We start from the raw sequence: 20,811 nt of genomic DNA on the forward strand, positions 1-20,811 counted from the left end.
AGGGGTTTTGTAACACGCGTGTGCCAATGAAATTACCAGCTTTACCAATTAGTCTACCAGCTCACCCAGCAAATCTGCAACTTGTGAAGACCCTCCTGGCTCTTCAGCCTGAAGTCCCCCACAATTTCACCCACAACCCCTCAACATCCAGTCATTTTTTTCACTTTTGACATTTTTAAGATTGCTTCCAGCAGATAATGAGCAGAAGTAAATATACACAAGTAAAAATGTACGTGCGTCACTTTGTTATGTTGTTAAATAACAATATCAGTATGTAAATGTGGGCCCCTCCCTGGAATGCCCCTGACCTGCCCTTTTTTACAAGCACAAGTTTACTCATAGTCTCTGATATACATGCGCATGTTGCAGGTTTTAAAATTAGCATATTCTCATGTACATGCTATTTTATGTGCGTATGTGCTGTTTTTGTATGCACACATCTTTTGAAAGTTCACCTCAGAGGTTTTACTGAGTATTTCAACGTGAACGGATGTGCATAAGCTAGCTTTAAATATTCCCAGGCAGTTGGTTGCATTGGTTCGAAATTATGTCATGTATGGTTGCACCTCCTCTTTGAAAGGTGTCACATGCAAGAATTAACTTGTGCACAATACTTCTTAAAATTGAAAACTATGTACACAGATTCCCACTCTTCCCCATCCCCCTTCTGGAACACCTTTCTGCAGTGTGCATAAAAGTATGCATGAATCAGGTGACATGTGCATAAAACCCCTAAAAGGACAATCATAATTATACAATCCCAATAAAATCACACGTTCCCTCTGCTTCATACCTCTATTAATTAGCTGCAGTAGTATTACTAGAATTATCATTATTATTGCTACTGTTATTAAAATAATAAAAGTCAATGTGGATTTCAGGACAAGAGTGGAGCTGGTCTTCTGCCTAAACAGTCCCCTCCCCCACTGGCTGAGCACTTGGGTTCTGGGGAACAGAAAGATTTTCCTCTTGGCAAATATCACAGCTGAATACAAGTACTGGCTGGGAGCTGGATCCAGGACAAAGGCAAGGCCTGGGAAATAGACAAGGGACTGAGCTGGACTGGGCAGGGCAAAGAGCAAACAAGGGCAGGACTGGTCAAGAACAGGACTGAGCAAGGACAGGACTAGACAAGGACTAGCCAACAGACATGACTAGACAAGCAATATGAAACAAGAAAGCCTAAACAGGGCACAAGGCTATATAGAAAAGACCAAAAGGGCACAAAGCATGGCAGGGAGGACTGAGAGGACGTAGAGCTAAGCCAGAAGGCCTAGAAGGGCCCAGAACAAGACAGAAGGCCACAAAGCAAGGTAAGAGGCCAAGTGAAGCCGCAAGGCAAGGCAGAAGACCTGGGTAGGCCAGAAATCAAGAAAGGAGGCCTGGATAACCCACAAGCCAGGAGGCCTGGATAGGCCACAAGGCAAGGCAGGAGGACTGAGTAGGCTGCAAGGCAAGGTAGAATACTGAGAAGGAGGTGACCAGGTGAAGGAGCTGAGGTGACTCAATGAAGAGGCCTGAGAGACTGGACAGGCTGAGTTAAGTAGGGCAGAGCCATCAGGTGATCAGTGAGAATGTAGTTTGTGTTTCTGAGAGCAGAGTTTGCTGAGGACCCCTGGTGGAGGGAAGGCTACACAGGAGGCTGATCCGTGGCATTGGGAGGCTGCATAGCAGGTAAGACTGTGACACATTAATTGATTAACGCTGTAAAGAAGTTATATACAAAAAACTATCAAATGGGTAGGTGGATGGGTGAAGGGTTGGGTGAGAGGAGCACAGTAGAAGCAGACTTCCTGCTCCAAGCATAGAGATCAAGCCCCTAAAAGTGCAGATATTTGGAGCCAGCTATTAAAAAAAAAATTAGTAAATTCTACCAGTTCCTCAGCTTTTTTTCTCTATATGTATCACCTTGCACAATTCACAAGTTGAAGATGATACATATAGTGAAAACTTTCATGCAATAGTTACTCAATGTTAGCCTCCATATTAGGAGTTGCCATCCAGGAAAAAGATCTAGGTGTCATAGTGGATAATGCATTGAAATTGTTGGCTCAGTGTTCTGTGACAGTCAAACAAACAAACACTGCTAGGAACTATTAGGAAGGAAATAGTGAATAAAACAGTGGATGTCATAATGCCTTCTATATTGCTCCATGGTGAGACCACGCCTTGAGCACTGTGTTCAATTCTGGTCGCAGCACCTCAAAAAAGATATAGTTGCACTGGAAAAGGTACAGAGAAGGGCAACCAAAATGATAAAGGGGATGGAACAGCTCCCCTATGAGGAAAGGCTGAAGAGGTTAGGGCTGTTCAGCTTGTAGAAGAGATGGCTGAGTGGGGATATGATAGAGGTCTTTAAAATCATGAGAGGTCTAGAACAAGTAAATGTGAATAGGTTATCTACTATTTCAGATAATACAAGGACTAGAGGGCACTCTATGAAGTTAGCTAGTAGTTCATTTAGAACAAATCAGAGAATATTCTTTTTTACTCAATCTACAATTAAGCTCTGGAATTTGTTGCCAGATGATTTGGTTAGGGCAGTTAGTGTAGCTGTGTTTAAAAAAGGTTTGCACAAGTTCCTGGAGGTGAAGTTCATAACTGCCATTAATCAAGTTGATTTAGGGAATAGATTTATTTTTATAGATGCTGCTATTACTGGCATTAGTATCGTGAGTTCTATTTAATGTTTGGATACTTTCTAGGTACATGTAACCTGGATTGGCCACTGTTGGGAGCAGAATTCTGGGCTTCATGGACCCTCCATCTGACACAATATGGCAACTTCTTATCTACTTATGTTCTTAGCTATCCACTGAAATAGACACATATGCTTACTAAATCAAAACAAATAAATCCATAATAAAACTTAGCTCCGTGCACTGCAAGGTGTTTCTGAGAGGGCTCTGCTAATTGCAGTCTCCAGTCTGTCTATTTCAGGCTTAATATTTAAAGGTTAAAATGATAATATAATGTCCAAACACCTCAGATTCTCCAATAGCACAGCAGAGGTAGGCTTCCTGCTTGCTGGGAGTTTGGGGGGTAAGGGGTAAGGATTGATATGAGGATGCAGACTGATGGTTATTACTGAGTGTCTAGAGGACTTGGCTTAGGTTGAGATAGGAAGGAGTAGACTCATGGTTATTATCGGGGTTGTACAGGACATTAAGCAATGATAGCAGTGGGCATGATGATGGTTATTATTGCAATGATAGGGAGGATCAACTTGGTGGGGGTGTGGCACTTTATGTCCGGGAGGGTATAGAGTCCAACAGGATAAAGATCATACAAGAGACTAAATGCTCAGTAGAATCTATATGGGTAGAAATCCCATGTGTGTTGGGTAAGAGTATAGTGATAGGAGTATACTACCGTCCACCTGGACAAAATGGTCAGACAGATGATGAAATGCTAAGATAAATCAGGGAAGCAAACCAATTTGGCAGTGCAATAATAATGGGAGATTTCAATTACCCCAATATTGACTGGGTAAATGTAACATCAAGACTTGCTAGAGACATAAAGTTCCTGGATATCATAAATGACTGCTTCATGGAGCAATTGGTTCAGGAACCAACAAGAGAGGGAGCTATTTTAGATTTAATTCTTAGTGGAACGCAAGATTTGGTGAGAGAAGTAACGGTGGTGGGGCCACTTGGCAACAGTGATCATAACATGATCAAATTTAAACTAATAACTGGAAGGGGGACAATAAGTAAATCTGCAGCTCTAACACTAAATTTTAAAAAGGGAAACTTTGATATTATGAGAAAAATAGTGAGAAAAAAACTGAAAGGTGCAGCTGCAAATGTTAAGTGTTCAACAGGCATGGACATTGTTTAAAAATACAATCCTAGAGGCGCAGTCCATATGTATTCCGCACATTAAGAAAGGTGGAAGGAAGGCAAAACGATTACCGTCATGGTTAAAAGGTGAGGTGAAAGAGGCTATTTTAGCCAAAAAAAATCCTTCAAAAATTGGAAGAAGGATCCATCTGAAGAAAATAGGATAAAACATAAGCATTGTCAAGCTAAGTGTAAAACATTGATAAGATAGGCGAAGAGAGAATTTGAAATAAAATTGGCCATAGAGGCAAAAACTCATAATAAAAACTTTTTTAAAATATATCCAAAGCAAGAAACCTGTGAGGGAGTCGGTTGGACCATTAGATGACAGAGGGGTTAAAGGGGCTCTTAGGGAATATAAGGCCATTGCAGAAAGACTAAATGAATTCTTTGCCTCCGTGTTTACTAATGAGGATGTTGGGGAGATACCAGTTTCGGAGATGGTTTTCAGGTTTTCAGACAAACTGAACGAAATCACTGTGAACCTGGAAGATGTAGTAGGCCAGATTGACAAACTAAAGAGTAGCAAATCAACTGGACCGGATGGTATACAACCTAGGGTTCTGAAGGAACTCAAAAATGAAATTTCTGATCTATTAGTTAAAATTTGTAACCTATCATTAAAATCATCCATTGTCGTGGTGGGAGATCCAAGATGTCGCTGATCTGAAAGGACGCAGAGTGAAGCTCCTGTGATTAAGTCTATACAACGTTACCTTGTTGCCTTCCATGTATTGGAAATATGCCACATACGAAAAGGAAAGGCAGGATAAGGGATACTTCCTTGGGGACCCCTAACCTGCCGATGTTGCAGACCTTAATCCCGGATCTTTTCTCTCAGACAGCTAGAACTCCAGAGAGTCCCGCGCTAGTGATGACGAGTGAGCAGGAGTTACCGCCAGCGGGCGAAACAAATTTGAGTCCTGGAGCGCCGCTGACCCCCTCCCCCCCAGTGAGGACACAAGCTGTAAGCGCTGAGCTCCCCCGACAATGGATGTCGTTAGCTGGGGTGAGTTTACCTAGGGCGCGCTTTTCAGGGGAGATCGAGGTTCCTGCTGTAGAGGGTGGTTTGACGGCGTCCACCCCAGTAGGGGCAGGGGATCCCTCTGAAAGCTTAGTGCCGTAGGAGAAGGAGGATCTATCTTAGAAATACCAACTGAACTATCTAGAGGCACAGATGATTTGAATATTGTCCTCCAACCGATACCTTTTACTACTTTAAAACCACTGGAAAGACCCCAAAGTATAACATTAGAGTCCTTATGGTTTGCAATTTCAACACTTCAAAATTCCCTAATGACAATATCGGAGGGATTTAAAACAACCCAGGACTCGATTTCCAATGTGAAAAAGATTACCGCTGGTCAAATAGAGAGAACAACATATATTGAAGGAAAAATAAAGAAAATGGAGGAAGTTCAAAACTCCATTATTAAAGGAGAAACAGCTACGAATAGAAGATTGGAGATATTAGAGAATGAACTGAGAAATGTTAACATTAGAATAATAAACTTTCCGAAATGTAAGCTGATATCTCCAAAGGAGCAATTAAAAAGTTATTTGAAAGAGATATTGAAAATGTCAAATGAAGAATTGCCGGTTATATATAAAGCTTATTTTGTGACTGGACTTAAAGAAGATACAGAAAATCAGATGGATATGGATGGAAATAGATTAAATATTACAGTGTTCTTGGAGACTTCACAACAACATTAAGTGGAAGGAAGAGGTACATTGCTGGTCAAGTTTATGTCATCAATGGACAGAGATGTAATAATGAAAAGGTTTCTGCAATATAGGTCGGTTTTATATTTAAATCAAAAAATCTGGATTTATCCAGATGTTTCAAAAGAAACCCAGAGGAAAAGGAAGACATTTTTGAGTTTGTTGCCCCAGGCCAGGTTGCATGGAGCTCAGATTATATTGAGATTTCCATGCAAATGTGTTATGAGAGTGGAAGGGAATAGATATGTCTTTTATGATCCTGACCAGTTGGGAAACTTTACACAAACACATCAATGGACTCTAGATAAAGGATAAGATAAATAATCAGCAAGATAAAAATAAGCTGCCTTACTTTCAGTAATTTGGTAACATAGTTTTTGATAGTATTGCTTAAAATTAAAATGGGTCTCCCTTTACTTGTATATAAGTTAAGTACAGGAAATATAGTTTCATCATTTAATTAATTGGTTTATTGTATATTTAAGTTAGTTTGAGGAAATGGTAAAGGAAATGTCTTCTTTCAAATTATATATTTACTAAGCCTGTATTACTTTGACATCTATTGTAATTATTGAAAATGTAAAATATAAAATAATAATTAAAAAAAAAAATCATCCATTGTACCTGAAGACTGGAGGGTGGCCAATGTAACCCCAATATTTAAAAAAGGCTCCAGGGGCAATCCGGGTAACTATAGACCAGTGAGTTTGACTTCAGTGCTGGGAAAAAATAGTGGAAACTATTCTCAAGAACAAAATTGTAAAGCATATAGAAAGACATGATTTAATGGAACATAGGGGGTCATTTTCCAAGGAGTTACTGCGGGTGATAATTCCGCAAATTGCACTAACAGCTGTTAACGATTTGAGAATGAAAATTTTTAATTTTGTATTCAGGGGGTTGAGCAAATGATTTATCATGTGCCACGAAACAGCTGCAGTGTTAGCACGGCTCCTAACGCAGCCAATAACTACACCTCTTTCATTTGCGTTACATGCCAGTAAAGGTTTATCATGGTTCATGATGTTTCCGGACAGGCCTGTTGAGAGAGAGAGAGAGAGAGAGAGAGAGAGAGAGAGAGAGAGAGAGAGAACCTTGCCATAGTGCCTCCTCCCTAGACAGGTATTTGTATCCCTATGGAAGGCCCACCTAGTAACTCGAGGGTTGTATCCCTATGGGAGGCCCACCTAGTAACTCAAGGGTTAAGTATTAGTGTAGGGGGTTAGGGGCCACTTTGACATTCAACATGAGATGTACGAACAGAACAGTGGTCTCTTGTGAAGATTTGCTGGCCTTCTGAGTGAGGAAACTCACTCCAAGATGAGATTTGGGCAATGTTCTCTCCACCTAGCTTGATGGACTCTCTACCTGGGCAACAACAAGCTAGGTGGAGAGAACATTGCCCAAATCTCATCTTGGAGTGAGTTTCCTCACTCCGAAGGCCATCAAATCTTCACAAGAGACCACTGTTCTGTTCGTACATCTCACGTTGAATGTCAAAGTGGCCCTTAACCCCCTACACTAATACTTAACCCTCACCTCTAGTTACTAGGTGGGCCTCCCATAGGGATACAAATACCTGTCTAGGGAGGAGGTACTATAGCAAGGTGCTCTCTCTCTCTCTCTCTCTCTCTCCAAACCTGCAGCATACTGAAATAGGCTTGTCCAGAAACATTGTGAACTGCAATATATACTGGCAATGTAGCCCAAATTGCACTAATAGTGCAACTTGCGATAACAGCCTTTCGCATAGCTGGTATTGCAATTTGCAATAAAACATGCTTATTAGCATAAGGTACACCCCTTTTTGGTATCGCATGCGATACCAATGCAATATTGGAAAATGAAGCCCATAGTCAACATAGATTTACCCAAGGGAAGTCTTGCCTAACAAATCTGCTTCATTTTTTTGAAGGGGTTAATAAACATGTGGATAAAGGTGAACCGGTAGATGTAGTATATTTGGATTTTCAGAAGGCATTTTGACAAAGTCCCTCATGAGAGTCTTCTACGAAAACTAAAAAGTCATGGGATAGGAGGCGATGTCCTTTCGTGGATTACAAGCTGGTTAAAAGACAGGAAACAGAGAGTAGGATTAAATGGTCAATTTTCTCAGTGGAAAAGGGTAAACAGTGGAGTGCCTCAGGGATCTGTAATTGGACCGGTGCTTTTCAATATATATATAAATGATCTGGAAAGGAATACGACGAGTGAGGTTATCAAATTTGCAGATGATACAAAATTATTCAGAGTAGTTAAATCACAACCAGACTGTGATACATTGCAGGAGGACCTTGCAAGACTTGAAGATTGAGCATCCAAATGGCAGATGAAATTTAATGTGGACAAGTGCAAGGTGTTGCATATAGGTAAAAATAACCCTTGCTGTAGTTACACGATGTTAGGTTCCATATTAGGAGCTACCACCCAGGAAAAAGATCTAGGCATCATAGTGGATAATACTTTAAAATTGTCAGCTCAGTGTGCTGCAGCAGTCAAAAAAGCAAATAGAATGTTAGGAATTATTAGGAAGGGAATGGTTAATAGAACGGAAAATGTCATAATGCCTCTATATCGCTCCATGGTGAGACCACACCTTGAATACTGTGTACAATTCTGGTCGCTGCATCTCAAAAAAGATATAGTTGCGATGCAGAAGGTACAGAGAAGGGCAACCAAAATGATAAAGGGGATGGAACAGCTTCCCTATGAGGAAAGGCTAAAGAGGTTAGGGCTGTTCAGCTTGGAGAAGAGACGGCTGAGGGGGGATATGATAGAGGTCTTTAAGATCATGAGAGATCTTGAACGAGTAGATGTGACTCGGTTATTTTCACTTTCGAATAATAGAAGGACTAGGGGGCATTCCATGAAATTAGCAAGTAGCACATTTAAGACTAATCGGAGAAAATTCTTTTTCACTCAACGCACAATAAAGCTCTGGAATTTGTTGCCAGAGGATGTTGTTAGTGCAATTAGTGTAGCTGGGTTCAAAAAAGGTTTGGATAAGTTCTTGGAGGAGAAGTCCATTAATGGCTATTAATCAATTTTACTTAGGGAATAGCCACTGCTATTAATTGCATCAGTAGCATGATATCTTCTTAGTGTTTGGGTAATTGCCAGGTTCTTGTGGCCTGGTTTTGGCCTCTGTTGGAAACAGGATGCTGGGCTTGATGTACCCTTGGTCTGACCCAGCATGGCAATTTCTTATGTTCTTATTACTGGGTGTAGAAGACATGGCATGAGGATTGATAGAAGGAAGTGAAGTACTGATTATTACTGGGTGTGTACAGGACAAGGGATAGGAGTGTTAGGAGCAGCAGAGTGATAGTTATTATTGGGAGTATAGAAAATACAAGGTATGGGTTAAGGAGGGAGCACGCATGTTATAAAATCACATGTGTGTGCACCGGGTAGCGCGTGCATATGGATGCGTGCACATAGGGGCGGATTTTCAGAGCCCTGCTCGCCTAAATCCGCCCAAAACCGGGCGGATGTAGGCGAGCAGGGGCCTGCGCGCCGGTGAGCCTATTTTACATAGGCCTATGGGCGCGCGCAGAGCCCCGGGACTCGCGTAAGTCCTGGGGTTCTCCGAGGGGGGCATGTCAGGGGCGTGTCGGGGGCGGGCCCGGTCGTCGCGGCGTTTCGGGGGCGTGTCGGCAGCGTTTTGGGGGCGGGTACGGGGGCGTGGCTACGGCCCAGGGCGGTCCGGGGGCGTGGCCGCACCCTCCATACCCGCCCCCAGGTCGCGGCCCGGCGCACAGGAGGCCCGCTCGCGAGCGGGGATTTACGTCTCCCTCCAGGAGGCGTAAATCCCCGGAGAAAGGTAAGGGGGGGGTGTAGACAGGGCCGGGCGGGTGGGTTAGGTAGAGGAAGGGAGGGGAAGGTGAGGGGAGGGCGTTAGAGGATTCCCTCCAAGGCCGCTCTGATTTCGGAGCGGCCTTGGAGGGAACGGGGATAGGCTGCGCGGCTCGGCGCGCGCCGGCTATACAAAATCCATAGCCTTGCGCGCGCCGATCCAGGTTTTTAGCAGATACGCGCGGCTCCGCGCGTATCTACTAAAATCCAGCGTACTTTTGTTTGCGCCTGGAGCGCAAACAAAACTAGGCTATTCACGCTCCTTTTAAAATCCGCCCCATAGTTTTGAAAATCTACTCTTTAGATTCTTTTAATACCCTATAATTTTATTTTATTTTGTATTTTATTTTTTTATTTCTCTCTATGCACTTTTAATGATTATTTAGTGCATTTTATATTTATTACTATAAACCGTTGTGGTGGAATACCAAATGGCGGTATACAAAAAACCTGTAAATAAACAAATAAGAGCACCGTGGTTCCTTCTCTGGTCTTCTCTTTAGATGGAACCCAAGGGATGTGAAAAGCTCATTTACAACAAAATCCCTGGATTACTGTTTAGGTGAGTGAAAGAAAGTGCAAAGAATACACAGGCAGTCTGGTGGGAAATATGAGGAGATTTTACTTACAGGGAATTTTCTGTTCATTCTCACATGAGAAAACAATTTGTAGGAATTGTTTTCAATGCTTACATGTTTTGTGAAATCCAGAACATCTGGAGGACAATTTTCTAAAGGTTTTGGGTATCTACTGAACATTTTTCTTATCAGAAACATACTTTTTAATGTGTTTTTTGAATTTCCATTTTCCTTCTTTGTTGGGTTTCAGTGCTGTGAGTGTCCTGTGGGCTTTTGCTATTATTTTATCTCCTCTTCCACTTAATTTAGCTCATCTTTCACAGCAGCTGTCCTTGGTTGGGGGCTATGAACTGTGGCGCCCTCTTGAATGTGTTGTTATGTGTCCTGAAGTCAGCCTGTAGGTATAATCAAAGTTCAAATGGTTAGACATCTCTCTACTGGGGGGCTGTAAACGATGTCTCTGCTACATCTCAAGTCTAGTAGAGATCGGGAGAGGAGAGTCTCATGAATCCAAGCCCTGTCCTCTGCCAGCAAGCCACCAGGATGGGACTACGAAGCTATACTTTATTTTAAAAAGTTTATAAATACACTGAATAACATTCAAAGGAGATTACCATGACATGGATCTATACACATAAATAAAATTAAAAAAAATAAGAAAATGAATTAAGACAAAAACATAATCATTCTGTAGGCATCACCAAAGCGTGAGGGGTGAGACTTCAATACCTGTGGGTGCTTTCAACACTGCTTCTGCTACATATGAAGCTTGGAATACTTGGGGAGAAGAGATCTGTCTTCAGAATACAACCCCAGTCCTCTGCTAGCAAACCACCAGGATAGCAATAAAAACATATATTTTTTATTAATTATATTTTTATTTAGCATTGCATCATTTACAGTAAATATAGCAAAAGAACCATGAACATAAAAGGAAATATTAAACTGTATATCAATGAGCATAACTAAACTATTCATTACAAGACTCCATAACAGGAGATTAAAGGAAAGAAAATAGTAAAAAGAAAATAAAATCAAAAGGAAATAATAATAACAAATAAACTAATTTGAATTAGGAATCATTCTTCATGACAAAAAAAGTATAGATATATTTTAAATTGTATTTGTAAAAGTTTACTAATACATTGAATATCATCCAAAGGAGATTATCAATGACATTGACAAATCTCAGAAGGATTTTGTGAAATCCAGAACATTGGATAATATATCTAGGAATCTTTTCTACATGCTTTTTCTCCTTTCTGGCTGACTCTTCCTTTTTTAAATTCTTTCTGTAAATTCTAGAGCAAGTCACATTGATTCTACATCCTTCACTGCTAAATGCAACATTTTTACATATAATTCTCTGATACTTCAGTCTCTTAGTCTTCCGCTCATGGCTTTCCTTAGAGCATCTTTAACATCCTTGTTCCTCAAGCTGTATATAATGGGGTTCAGCATGGGGATGATCACATTAAACAATACGCCAAACAGTTTGTCCTCAGGCCGTGTGTCCATGGTAAAGGGTCTCATATATACAAAAAGTACAGTCCCAGAGTATATAACAATGACTGTGAGGTGGGATGAGCAGGTGGAGAAGGCCTTGTGCCTCCCCTCCACAGACTGAATTTTCAAGATGGTGGAAATGATGTAGATATAGGATGTCAAGATGAAAATTAATAATCCCAGGACCAAACTTAAGTTTAGAGTGACCATCAATAGTTTAATCATGGAGGTGTCACTGCAGGAAAGTTTCAGCAATGTTTGGAAGTCACAAAAAAAATGGTTGATTACATTGTGTCCACAGAATGAGGAATACGAAATGGACACACTGTGTGGCAGTGAATCCAGAAATGCAGCTAACCAGGAACTGGCAGACAATAGAATGCAAACCCTCTTATTCATGACCACCGAGTAGCGCAAGGGATTGCAGATGGCCACATAACGGTCATATGCCATGGCACAAAGCAAATAGAATTCCCCACTGGCGCAAACCATAACCAGGTAGAGCTGGGCCATGCATGCTTTGAATGAAATGGTTTTGCTCTCTGTTAGAGAAATGGCTAGCAGTTTTGGGAGAGTCATGGATGTGAAGCAGATGTCCAAAATGGCCAGGTTGGTAAGGAAGAAGTACATGGGTTTGTGGAGGCGCAAATCAATGCACATTAGGATCAAAATGGTGAGGTTCCCTGTCAGCGTGACCAAGTAAATAAACAGGAACACTATGAAGATCAGAGCCTGAAGGTTTGGGTGATCTGAGAACCCCTGGATGAGGAATTCTGTGACCTGGGTTTGGTTTTCTGTCTGCATGTCCCTCTTACTCTGAGCTTGCTGATGGAGGAAGAAAAGAGACAACAGAGAAAAGTCAGGAAACTACAAGCAAACAATAACCAGAATAAGAAAAGGGACCTTCACAAGGTCAAAAGGACACTAATGTTTCACCAAGACATTGGTCATTATCTTATTGAGCTAATCCTTTTTGTTTTACAATTGAGCTGTTAATAGATTATTATTATTATTATTATTAGATCATTGCTTACCAAAATTTATATTAGTATTGTAACCCCCTTTTACAAGGGGCCACACTTCAGACACTGCAGATCATTGTGCAGCTCTGAAAATCTGGTTAAACTGACCCAAGGTTTACACTTAGTCACACCAAAAGGAATTTCATATACCAAGTGTTGTATTCCAAAACAAAAAGAACAGTTTTCTGCAACAAAATAAGCAGTCTAGTAGTGTAAAAGGTAGACAAATATTTTCAAACATATAAAATTGCAGAAAGTAATATTCCTGAACCAACTTGAGGGCTTGGATACCTCTGAGGACCTGTCCTAGCTCTCCAGAAAAACTTTGCCTTCTCACTTAGAATCGCATAGATCCAGGAAAATCCACTTCTCCCACTCAGAGAGTAAGCACGCTACCTGGCTGGTGACCTAGTCTCTTGCACAAACCTCCTGTGTCTGGATGCAGATGGCTCCCTTACGGAAATCAGTTTCAACCTTCAGATGAAAAAGAGAGACAAGGAATGTTGTTATTCCTGGATCGATTGAGAGTCACAGTCTATGGCTCCATCTCGCTGCTCTTTGGACAACACCAGCCAACACTCATGGAGTCACCTTTAGTAACGCTCCAGTCGGCCCACCCTTTAGGGGGATGGACCTTTACTGTCACTCAAAATGACCACTATGCCCAGGGAATCTCCCATCGCTAGAAGTTTCTCTCTTTTAAAGTATAGTGAAATCTAGCAGGTTTTACAATAGTAATTATCATTGCAAATGTTAATGATAAATGTTTCATTTCCTCCACTATGGCAAGTGATGCATGGATAGATGCCTATCTCTCTTTTTACAGCTTCTCCTTCTCTCTGTTCATTGATGGTAGAATTCACCTAAAGATACATCTTCTATAATGATGGAAATCTCCATAGAAGGGATATCAGTTAGATCTGAAAATAAAATTACTTCAGCACCTTAACAGCTGGATCTATAAAAAAAAAAAAAAAAAAGAGAGAGAAAATTAAGCCCTTGCTTGGGCTTGAACTCTGCCCTCTGTCTGCCCATTCTCTTTCTTTTATGATGGGACTTTTTTTCCACTCACCTGTTTGTGTATCAGCTGCTGAGTCTTTTCCTTCTGTCCCCTGAAATTTGGAAGGCGTAGAGGAGGGAGAGTAAGATAGCTGAAGGAGTAACAATAGGAGAAGACGGACAGAAGCTGAGGACCTAGAGGAGGGAGTGAGCAGTGAGAAATAAAAAAAATATGTAGTCAGAGTGAGAGAGGGCACCAGCCTCCTCCTTTGACATCTTGTGCTTCTGGTGCTGTTTTTGGAGAGCACTCAGAGGTCAGGACGAAAACTTGTCTTAATGATGTCAAGGCATGAAGGCAAACTTACAACTCCAAAACTTAACTACAGCAGGAAACATGCACAATTAATGACATTTCATAGTGAAAAAAAGTAATTAATTTTCAGCAGTCCTTCAAAAAGCTGGAATCATAATCTAAAATAAACATGTGACAAAAGAAACAACCCCGTAGCCTTAGAGGGTGATATTTATTTCCAGATCAGTAGCCAAGAATTCTTCATTTTTATTTTGATTTTTGTATAGAAAGCATTGAACTGAACTTCAGTAAAACAATTCATGTAAAGAGCAATAATGTTTTCTCTTGCCTGTGAAGCTGCTTCTTCATCTCTGCATCAGAGAGGATCAGAGAGGAATTCTTAACTGGGTTTCAAAAACCTTCTGGGACCGTCCTCTGAGGGCAGGGGAAGAACTCTGAACAGTCATTAGCCACAGCTTTTCACTTGCACTATTTCCTCCAAGAAGAGCAGGGCCAAAGCTACAGCGAGCACTGAGCAATCAGGATTTCCCTGCTCAGTTTTAATTGTGAGGGGCAGCTCAGCTGCTCTGTGTGCAATTCTCTTTTCTTTAGTTAGGAAACTGAATGGAGCTAATGTTTAGGGAGGAGGAATAGCCTAGTGGTTAGAGCAGGGGGCTGTGAACCAGCAGACCAGTGTCTAAGTCCTGCTGTCGCTCCTTGTGAGCTTGGGCAAGTCACTTTACCCTCCATTACCTCAGGTACAAAATGTAGATTGTAAACCCTCTGGGGATATATCAAGAAATACCTCCAGTACATGAATGTAAACCAATGTGATATCTTGATTGAATGTGGGGATATACAAATAAATAATTTACTGCTGAACAGTTAAACTCTTTCCAATTCAAATGATAAAGTTGGAACTCCTCCCACTGATTTGCTTTGCTAAGGATATTTTTTCAGATGATCATGGTAATCATGTTTTATAGGATGTTGGAGTCCGAAAAAACAAATTGTTTACTGGGTACTGGGCAGCCATGATTTTAGTACAAAAAAGGTGCAGAGACCAGAGAGCAGAAATCCAATGCAGTAAGACAGGATGGGGGGAGAGGAGGATGATTTTATTTATTTATTTATTTGTGTTTTTCTATACCGGCATTCACGGAAGTTCGTATCATGTCGGTTTACATAAAACAAGGGGTGAGCAATACATTATAACGTACATAGCTAAAACGTAAGAGTATACATTACAAAAGTATAACAAGTGCATAGAAGAAAAAGTTACAATAAAACGGGGGTTATTCTAACTGGGATTAGAGTTAGAGGAGAGATAAAAAGTTTAACAAGAAGTAAAACATTGTAGTGATTGGCTGGTAGTGTCTGTTTCAGTTTAATAGAAGATGCTCAGTGTTGCTGCATTTGATGGAAGTGAATCATTGAGGGTCCGGAAATGCTTTCATGAACAGCCATGTTTTAAGTCTCTTCCTGAAGGTTGGAAGACATGGTTCCTGTCTTAGTTCTAGGGGGATGGAGTTCCACAGAGGGGGACCTGCTGTGGAGAAGGCCCGATCTCTCAATGTTATATGTTGGGTGGTATTGTTGTGTGGTACCTGTAGATATTCTCTATATGCTTCTCTGATGGGTCTGTTGGAGGAGTGTTTTTTGAGAGCTATTTGTAGATGTTCTTCTATGTAATCCGATAGTTGTGTGTTAACTAGTTTCTCCATCACCATGGCAATGAAAGGCAGATTGGAGATTGGACGGAAGTTGTTAGGATCTTTGGGGTCCAAGTTAGGCTTCTTGAGGAGCGGTTTAATGGATGCTAGTTTGAGGTCGTCTGGATAGAAACCCTGGGTGAATGAGCAGTTTATGATGTCCGCTAGGGTTTTGGTTATGGTGTCCGGGATTAGCAGTAGTAATTTAGATGGGATCTGGTCTAGTGGATGTGATCAGGGTTTCATTTTCTTAAGAAGTGTTTGGATCTCTGAGGAAGTGGTGAGTTCAAGAGACTGGAGGGAGATGTCTTTATTATGGAGTGCGTAATTGCTGGCTGGTGTGCCTGTATTAGGCTTTAATTGTGTTAGCAGGTTTGTGATTTTCTTACTGAAGAAGAATGCCAGCTCATCAGCTTTTGTTTGAGCTTGGTTAGGTGGTATGTCAGGAGGGTTGGCCTGAGTTAGATTGGAGACAAATGTGAATAGCGCTTTGGAGTCGAATATAATGTCATGAATCTTATGTGCGTAGAAGTCCCTTTTTGTTTTTAACGTGGAGCTCTTGTATGATTGGAGGGCGAGTTTGTATGTAGAAAGTGTAGAGGGGGAAGGGGCTTTACGCCATTTACTTTCTTTTTGACACAGGTTAAGTTTGAGGTTTTTAAGTTCGTTAGTAAACCATGGCTGTCTTTTTGACTCGCCTTGTTTGACTTTTTTTGTTATCCACGGACAAAGTTCGTTTGCCACAGTTTCTGTTATGGTAGACCAGGAATTTATGGCTGCATTAGGTGATGTGAGGTCTATGTGTGAGTTCCGTGCTTAGATGATTGCTGAGTTCATCCGAGGTGCATACTTTTCTGTAGCGAAATGAGTGTTGAGGGGAGAGTTTATTGCTCGTTTGGGTCATTGAGAAGGTGGTGGAGATTAAAGAGTGGTCTGACCAGGGAACTTTTTTGCAAGTGGGTTGTACTGAATGTGTTATACCTGAGTTCACAAAGATAAGGTCCAGTATGTGACCTGCCTTGTGGGTAGGTTCATTGATTATTTAAGGGGTTATGATAAGGGGTTGATTATTGATTATGATAAGGGGTTCGCAGGAGCCAGAGGGATGCTGAAGTGCATAGGGTGAGGCATAACCTGCAGATAAAAGGAAGTGAGAATATCTCTGTACAAACTGTGGGTGAGACTTCTCCTGGGTGCATATTCACTAAACCACATTATAGAAGACCCAAGCATTAATGTGTATTCAGTGCCAGTATTAATGCTTAATATCTGTTCAAGTGGCAGGAGCTTGCGTTAACATTAACATATTTTATACTATTGCAGATATTTGCATGTATAATTATTTTATTTTTGTGAATCATTATTATGGTAATCGGGTCAAAGTCACACAGTAAACGATGCCAGAAAAAGGCCCAAGTAGCGCATCCAGTCTGCTCAGCAAGTTGTCCCCATGCCTTCTGTTAAGGCTACTAATTTCCAATTCATGCAGATTGCCACCATGCCTTCTGTTAAAAGTAGTAACTGTGCTCTGGGCAGGTTGCCCCATGCCTTCTGTTAAGGCTACTAATTTCCAATTCATGCAGATTGCCACCATGCCTTCTGTTAATAGTAACTGCCATGTTGTTCAAGTTACCCATTGTCTACTTTACTAAGAAAGTGAATGGAAAGCCAGAGATTAACAAGGATTTATTTTCAGCAGGAATAGGCAATGTTAGGGAATGGTGTTATATATCTGTATTAGTTTACTTCTTAATGTAAGTCTTTGTGAGCACTTCTGATTCAATGACTAATGAAATTAAAATAATAAATAAATAACAAGTCTTCCCTCTAAGCCAGTACAGACTCAGTATCCCAGCATGGATTTAGAGGACACTGTCCCAAGCCAGTACTGACCCAGTGCCCTAATGTGTTGCAAGAACATGAGGTAAGGCGTGACAGGAAGGATCATAGTTATAGCTATGACCTCATTAATGAATGACATGATTGGGGCAAGGTGATGGGTATTATTATGGGTGTTGAAGATGTCTGACCACCAATTCAACCAATACAAACAACCAATACAAAACAAGAGATTAGGATGGCCACTAGAGACGTCAGTATCTGGGCTGAATTTGAGGAGGTATCACACCCTGAAGTAGAAAAATTGATTAGGCAATTAAACCCTGCTACCCACAAAAGTGACACCATACCCATTACAGAACTTAAAAAAAATAGCCGACAGAATAACCCCAACCTTAACTAAAATCATCAACCTCTCACTAGACGAAGGAGTAATGCCGGATACCTTGAAAGGAGCCATAATCAAGCCAATTATTAAGAAAAAGAACCTTGACCCATTAAATCTTGGGCCTGCTGCCCATACTATCCGAGGCTGACAGCGTTTATCTTCGGAGGGGGAGGCCTGCGCGATCAGCGCCCAGACCCGTCGGGGTAAGGCCTGTTATATTCCCTTCCCCCCGGCGGGCCTGATCGCCAATCGGACAGACTCAGAAGCAGCCCCACGGCGCTAAGACCCGCCCACCAGCCCGATCCAGCCAATCAGACAGCAGCAGAGGGAGGTTTAAAAATCATCTCCCTCCGGCGCTGCGTCTGACTGCTTGCCTGCTGCCCATACTATCCGAGGCTGACAGCGTTTATCTTCGGAGGGGGAGGCCTGCGCGATCGGCGCCCAGACCCGTCGGGGTAAGGCCTGTTATATTCCCTTCCCCCCGGCGGGCCTGATCGCCGACCGGACAGACTCAGAAGCAGCCCCACGGCGCTAAGACCCGCCCACCAGCCCGATCCAGCCAATCAGACAGCAGCAGAGGGAGGTTTAAAAATCATCTCCCTCCGGCGCTGTGTCTGACTGCTTGCCTGCTGCCCATACTATCTGAGGCTGACAGCGTTTATCTTCGGAGGGGGAGGCCTGCGCGATCGGCGCCCAGACCCGTCGGGGTAAGGCCTGTTATATTCCCTTCCCCCCGGCGGGCCTGATCGCCGACCGGACAGACTCAGAAGCAGCCCCACGGCGCTAAGACCCGCCCACCAGCCCGATCCAGCCAATCAGACAGCAGCAGAGGGAGGTTTAAAAATCATCTCACTCCGGCGTCTCGTGCCGGCGTCTCGCGCCGAAGGAGCGCGACAAAGGGGCCTGCCCCTTTGTTTCACCCCTTCGTACAGCCCCGAGAAAGCCCCGAGCCATATCCACAGAAAAATCGAAGCCTGTTGCGCTCCTTTCGACGCAGCCACGAGGGAGCCCCAAATCTACCCTAGGGTCTTCGGTTCCTCCCCAGCCGGCTATCTATTTCAACGCCATCAGCACAACAGCATCTCCAACAACTGTACGAAGCCTCAGATCTCAAACATCACAACACAGCCACATTAACCCTCAATCTCTATTCTACCGCTATAGAACCTATCAATCCACATCTAGATAGCTCCGCCGAAGTTCCTTACTCTACTCCTGCGCTAATCACACCAGCGTTACCAGAGAGTCTGTGGAATAACCTGAGTTATCAGCAGATCCTGCAGAGAAACTTATTAATTGATCCTACAAAAGAAAAAGGTGTATCTGCACTCACCCAGCTTTTCTTCTAACTGCTTTGAACTTGCATTCATCCAGCTGTTCTCTAACTTACAGCATTCTCTACCTCCAGTCTCTCCAACTAACCTCATGCATACCTATAATATCCCAATCATTCAATACCGAAGGAGAAACTCCATATTTATCTCCAGCCACAACATACAAAAAAGAATTATTCCAATCATGACCTCACCTTTGAACCAACTACTAGGCCTCACACTTCTTTCAGTAACCCTCTTCAACGCTCAATCCTTAACTAAAAAAACACACATCCTCAACGACTACCTCCAGGATACAAATCCAGATATCTGTGCAATTACAGAAACCTGGCTAAAAAATACGGACATTGCTCTAATCAATCAACTTCCTATTCATAGATATGACATCTTCACCTTCCACAGACACAAAAAAAGAGGAGGTGGCCTTCTCTTAGCCACCAAAAAAGAACTCAAACTATCCACTCATACCATCAAGTCTGACTCCAAATTAGAATTGGGACTAGTCAAATCAAAACAACTACAAATTCTACTAGTCTACGCTCCTCCCAGAGTTTTATAAACGGACCCTTCATCTCTCATAGAATCCATAGTGAAACATATCAATTTAGACCTCCCATCTATGATCTTAGGCGACTTCAATCTTCACACTGATGTTATACCTCGCTCCTCAAACTGTGAAGCGCTCCTCACCTCCCTCAGTGCTATGGGATTCACGCAGATCATTAATAGCCCTATGCATAAAGCAGGACACACTCTGGACTTAATTTTCATCAATTCTAATTTCTCCTGCACTTCAATTCCATCTTGCACACCAATCCCTTGGTCAGACCATTTCTTGATAGAATCCTCCTTTTCCATAAATAAACAGACTCACACTTCTCATCTCCTTTCTACTATTCAATTCAGAAAACCTTGCCCATCGGAAATACTTAGTGATCAGCTGTCTAAGGAACTCACGAATCTAGACCTTTCGAATCCTGACTCAGCCCTAACTTCCTGGCACAAGATCACTGAAACAGTTGCTAACAAATGGTGTCCAACAGTCTCTAAAACAATCAATCCTACAAAAAAAGGTAATCAACCCTGGTTTACCCCTAAACTAAAACAGATGAAACAGGAGCTACGCCACAGAGAAAATATTTGGCGAAAAACACCCAACTCAACTACCTTGTCTAAATACAAAGGCTTTCTACATCATTATAGGACCTCTATTCTACTAACAGAAAGAGAATTATACGCCAACAAAATTCATCATTTTCAATACGATGCCCAAGCCCTATTTGCATACGTCACTCAAATCACAAAATCAACTCCTCCACCCATCCCAGACGAACAAGCTCTATCTAAGGCTAATGAACTTGCTTTATTCTTTCAACAAAAGATCCTGAATACGCTCGCCCTTCTTCCACCAAATACTCTACCTCTTACCTCAGACAAGAATCCTCAATCAAGCAAACTTGAAAGCTTCGAATCAATTTCTGTTAAAGAGATTGAATCCCTTCTAAAAAGACAAAAACCATCTAGCCATCCTGCAGATAATATTCCTTCAAATCTCCTGCTTCTCATTCCAAATACGATTGCAAAACCTTTAACAAGTATCATAAATTGCTTTTTAACCCAAGGAAGTTACCCTGACAGCCTAAAAACTGCGTCACTCAAACCCCTTCTCAAGAAACACAATCTAGACCCTAATGTACCTACCAATTTCAGACCCAT

The 20,811-nt window shown here is 41.9% G+C and overlaps 1 protein-coding gene across 1 annotated transcript in view; it reads right to left on the bottom strand.

Annotated features, from left to right (window-relative positions):
- Positions 1–11,377: 11,377 nt before the first annotated feature.
- LOC115082352 (olfactory receptor 1052-like) overlaps positions 11,378–20,811 on the bottom strand; it is a 61,777-nt gene continuing 52,343 nt past the window's right edge. The window contains exons 2-3 of the mRNA XM_029586588.1: positions 13,604–13,725; positions 11,378–12,334 (exon numbers count right to left, since the gene is read on the bottom strand). Coding sequence (XP_029442448.1) covers positions 11,378–12,334; positions 13,604–13,725 — 1,079 coding nt within the window. The remainder of the gene's footprint in view (positions 12,335–13,603; positions 13,726–20,811) is intronic.

The sequence above is a fragment of the Rhinatrema bivittatum genome, unplaced genomic scaffold, assembly GCF_901001135.1.
Source record: "Rhinatrema bivittatum unplaced genomic scaffold, aRhiBiv1.1, whole genome shotgun sequence".
In the NCBI taxonomy this organism is placed as follows: domain Eukaryota; kingdom Metazoa; phylum Chordata; class Amphibia; order Gymnophiona; family Rhinatrematidae; genus Rhinatrema; species Rhinatrema bivittatum.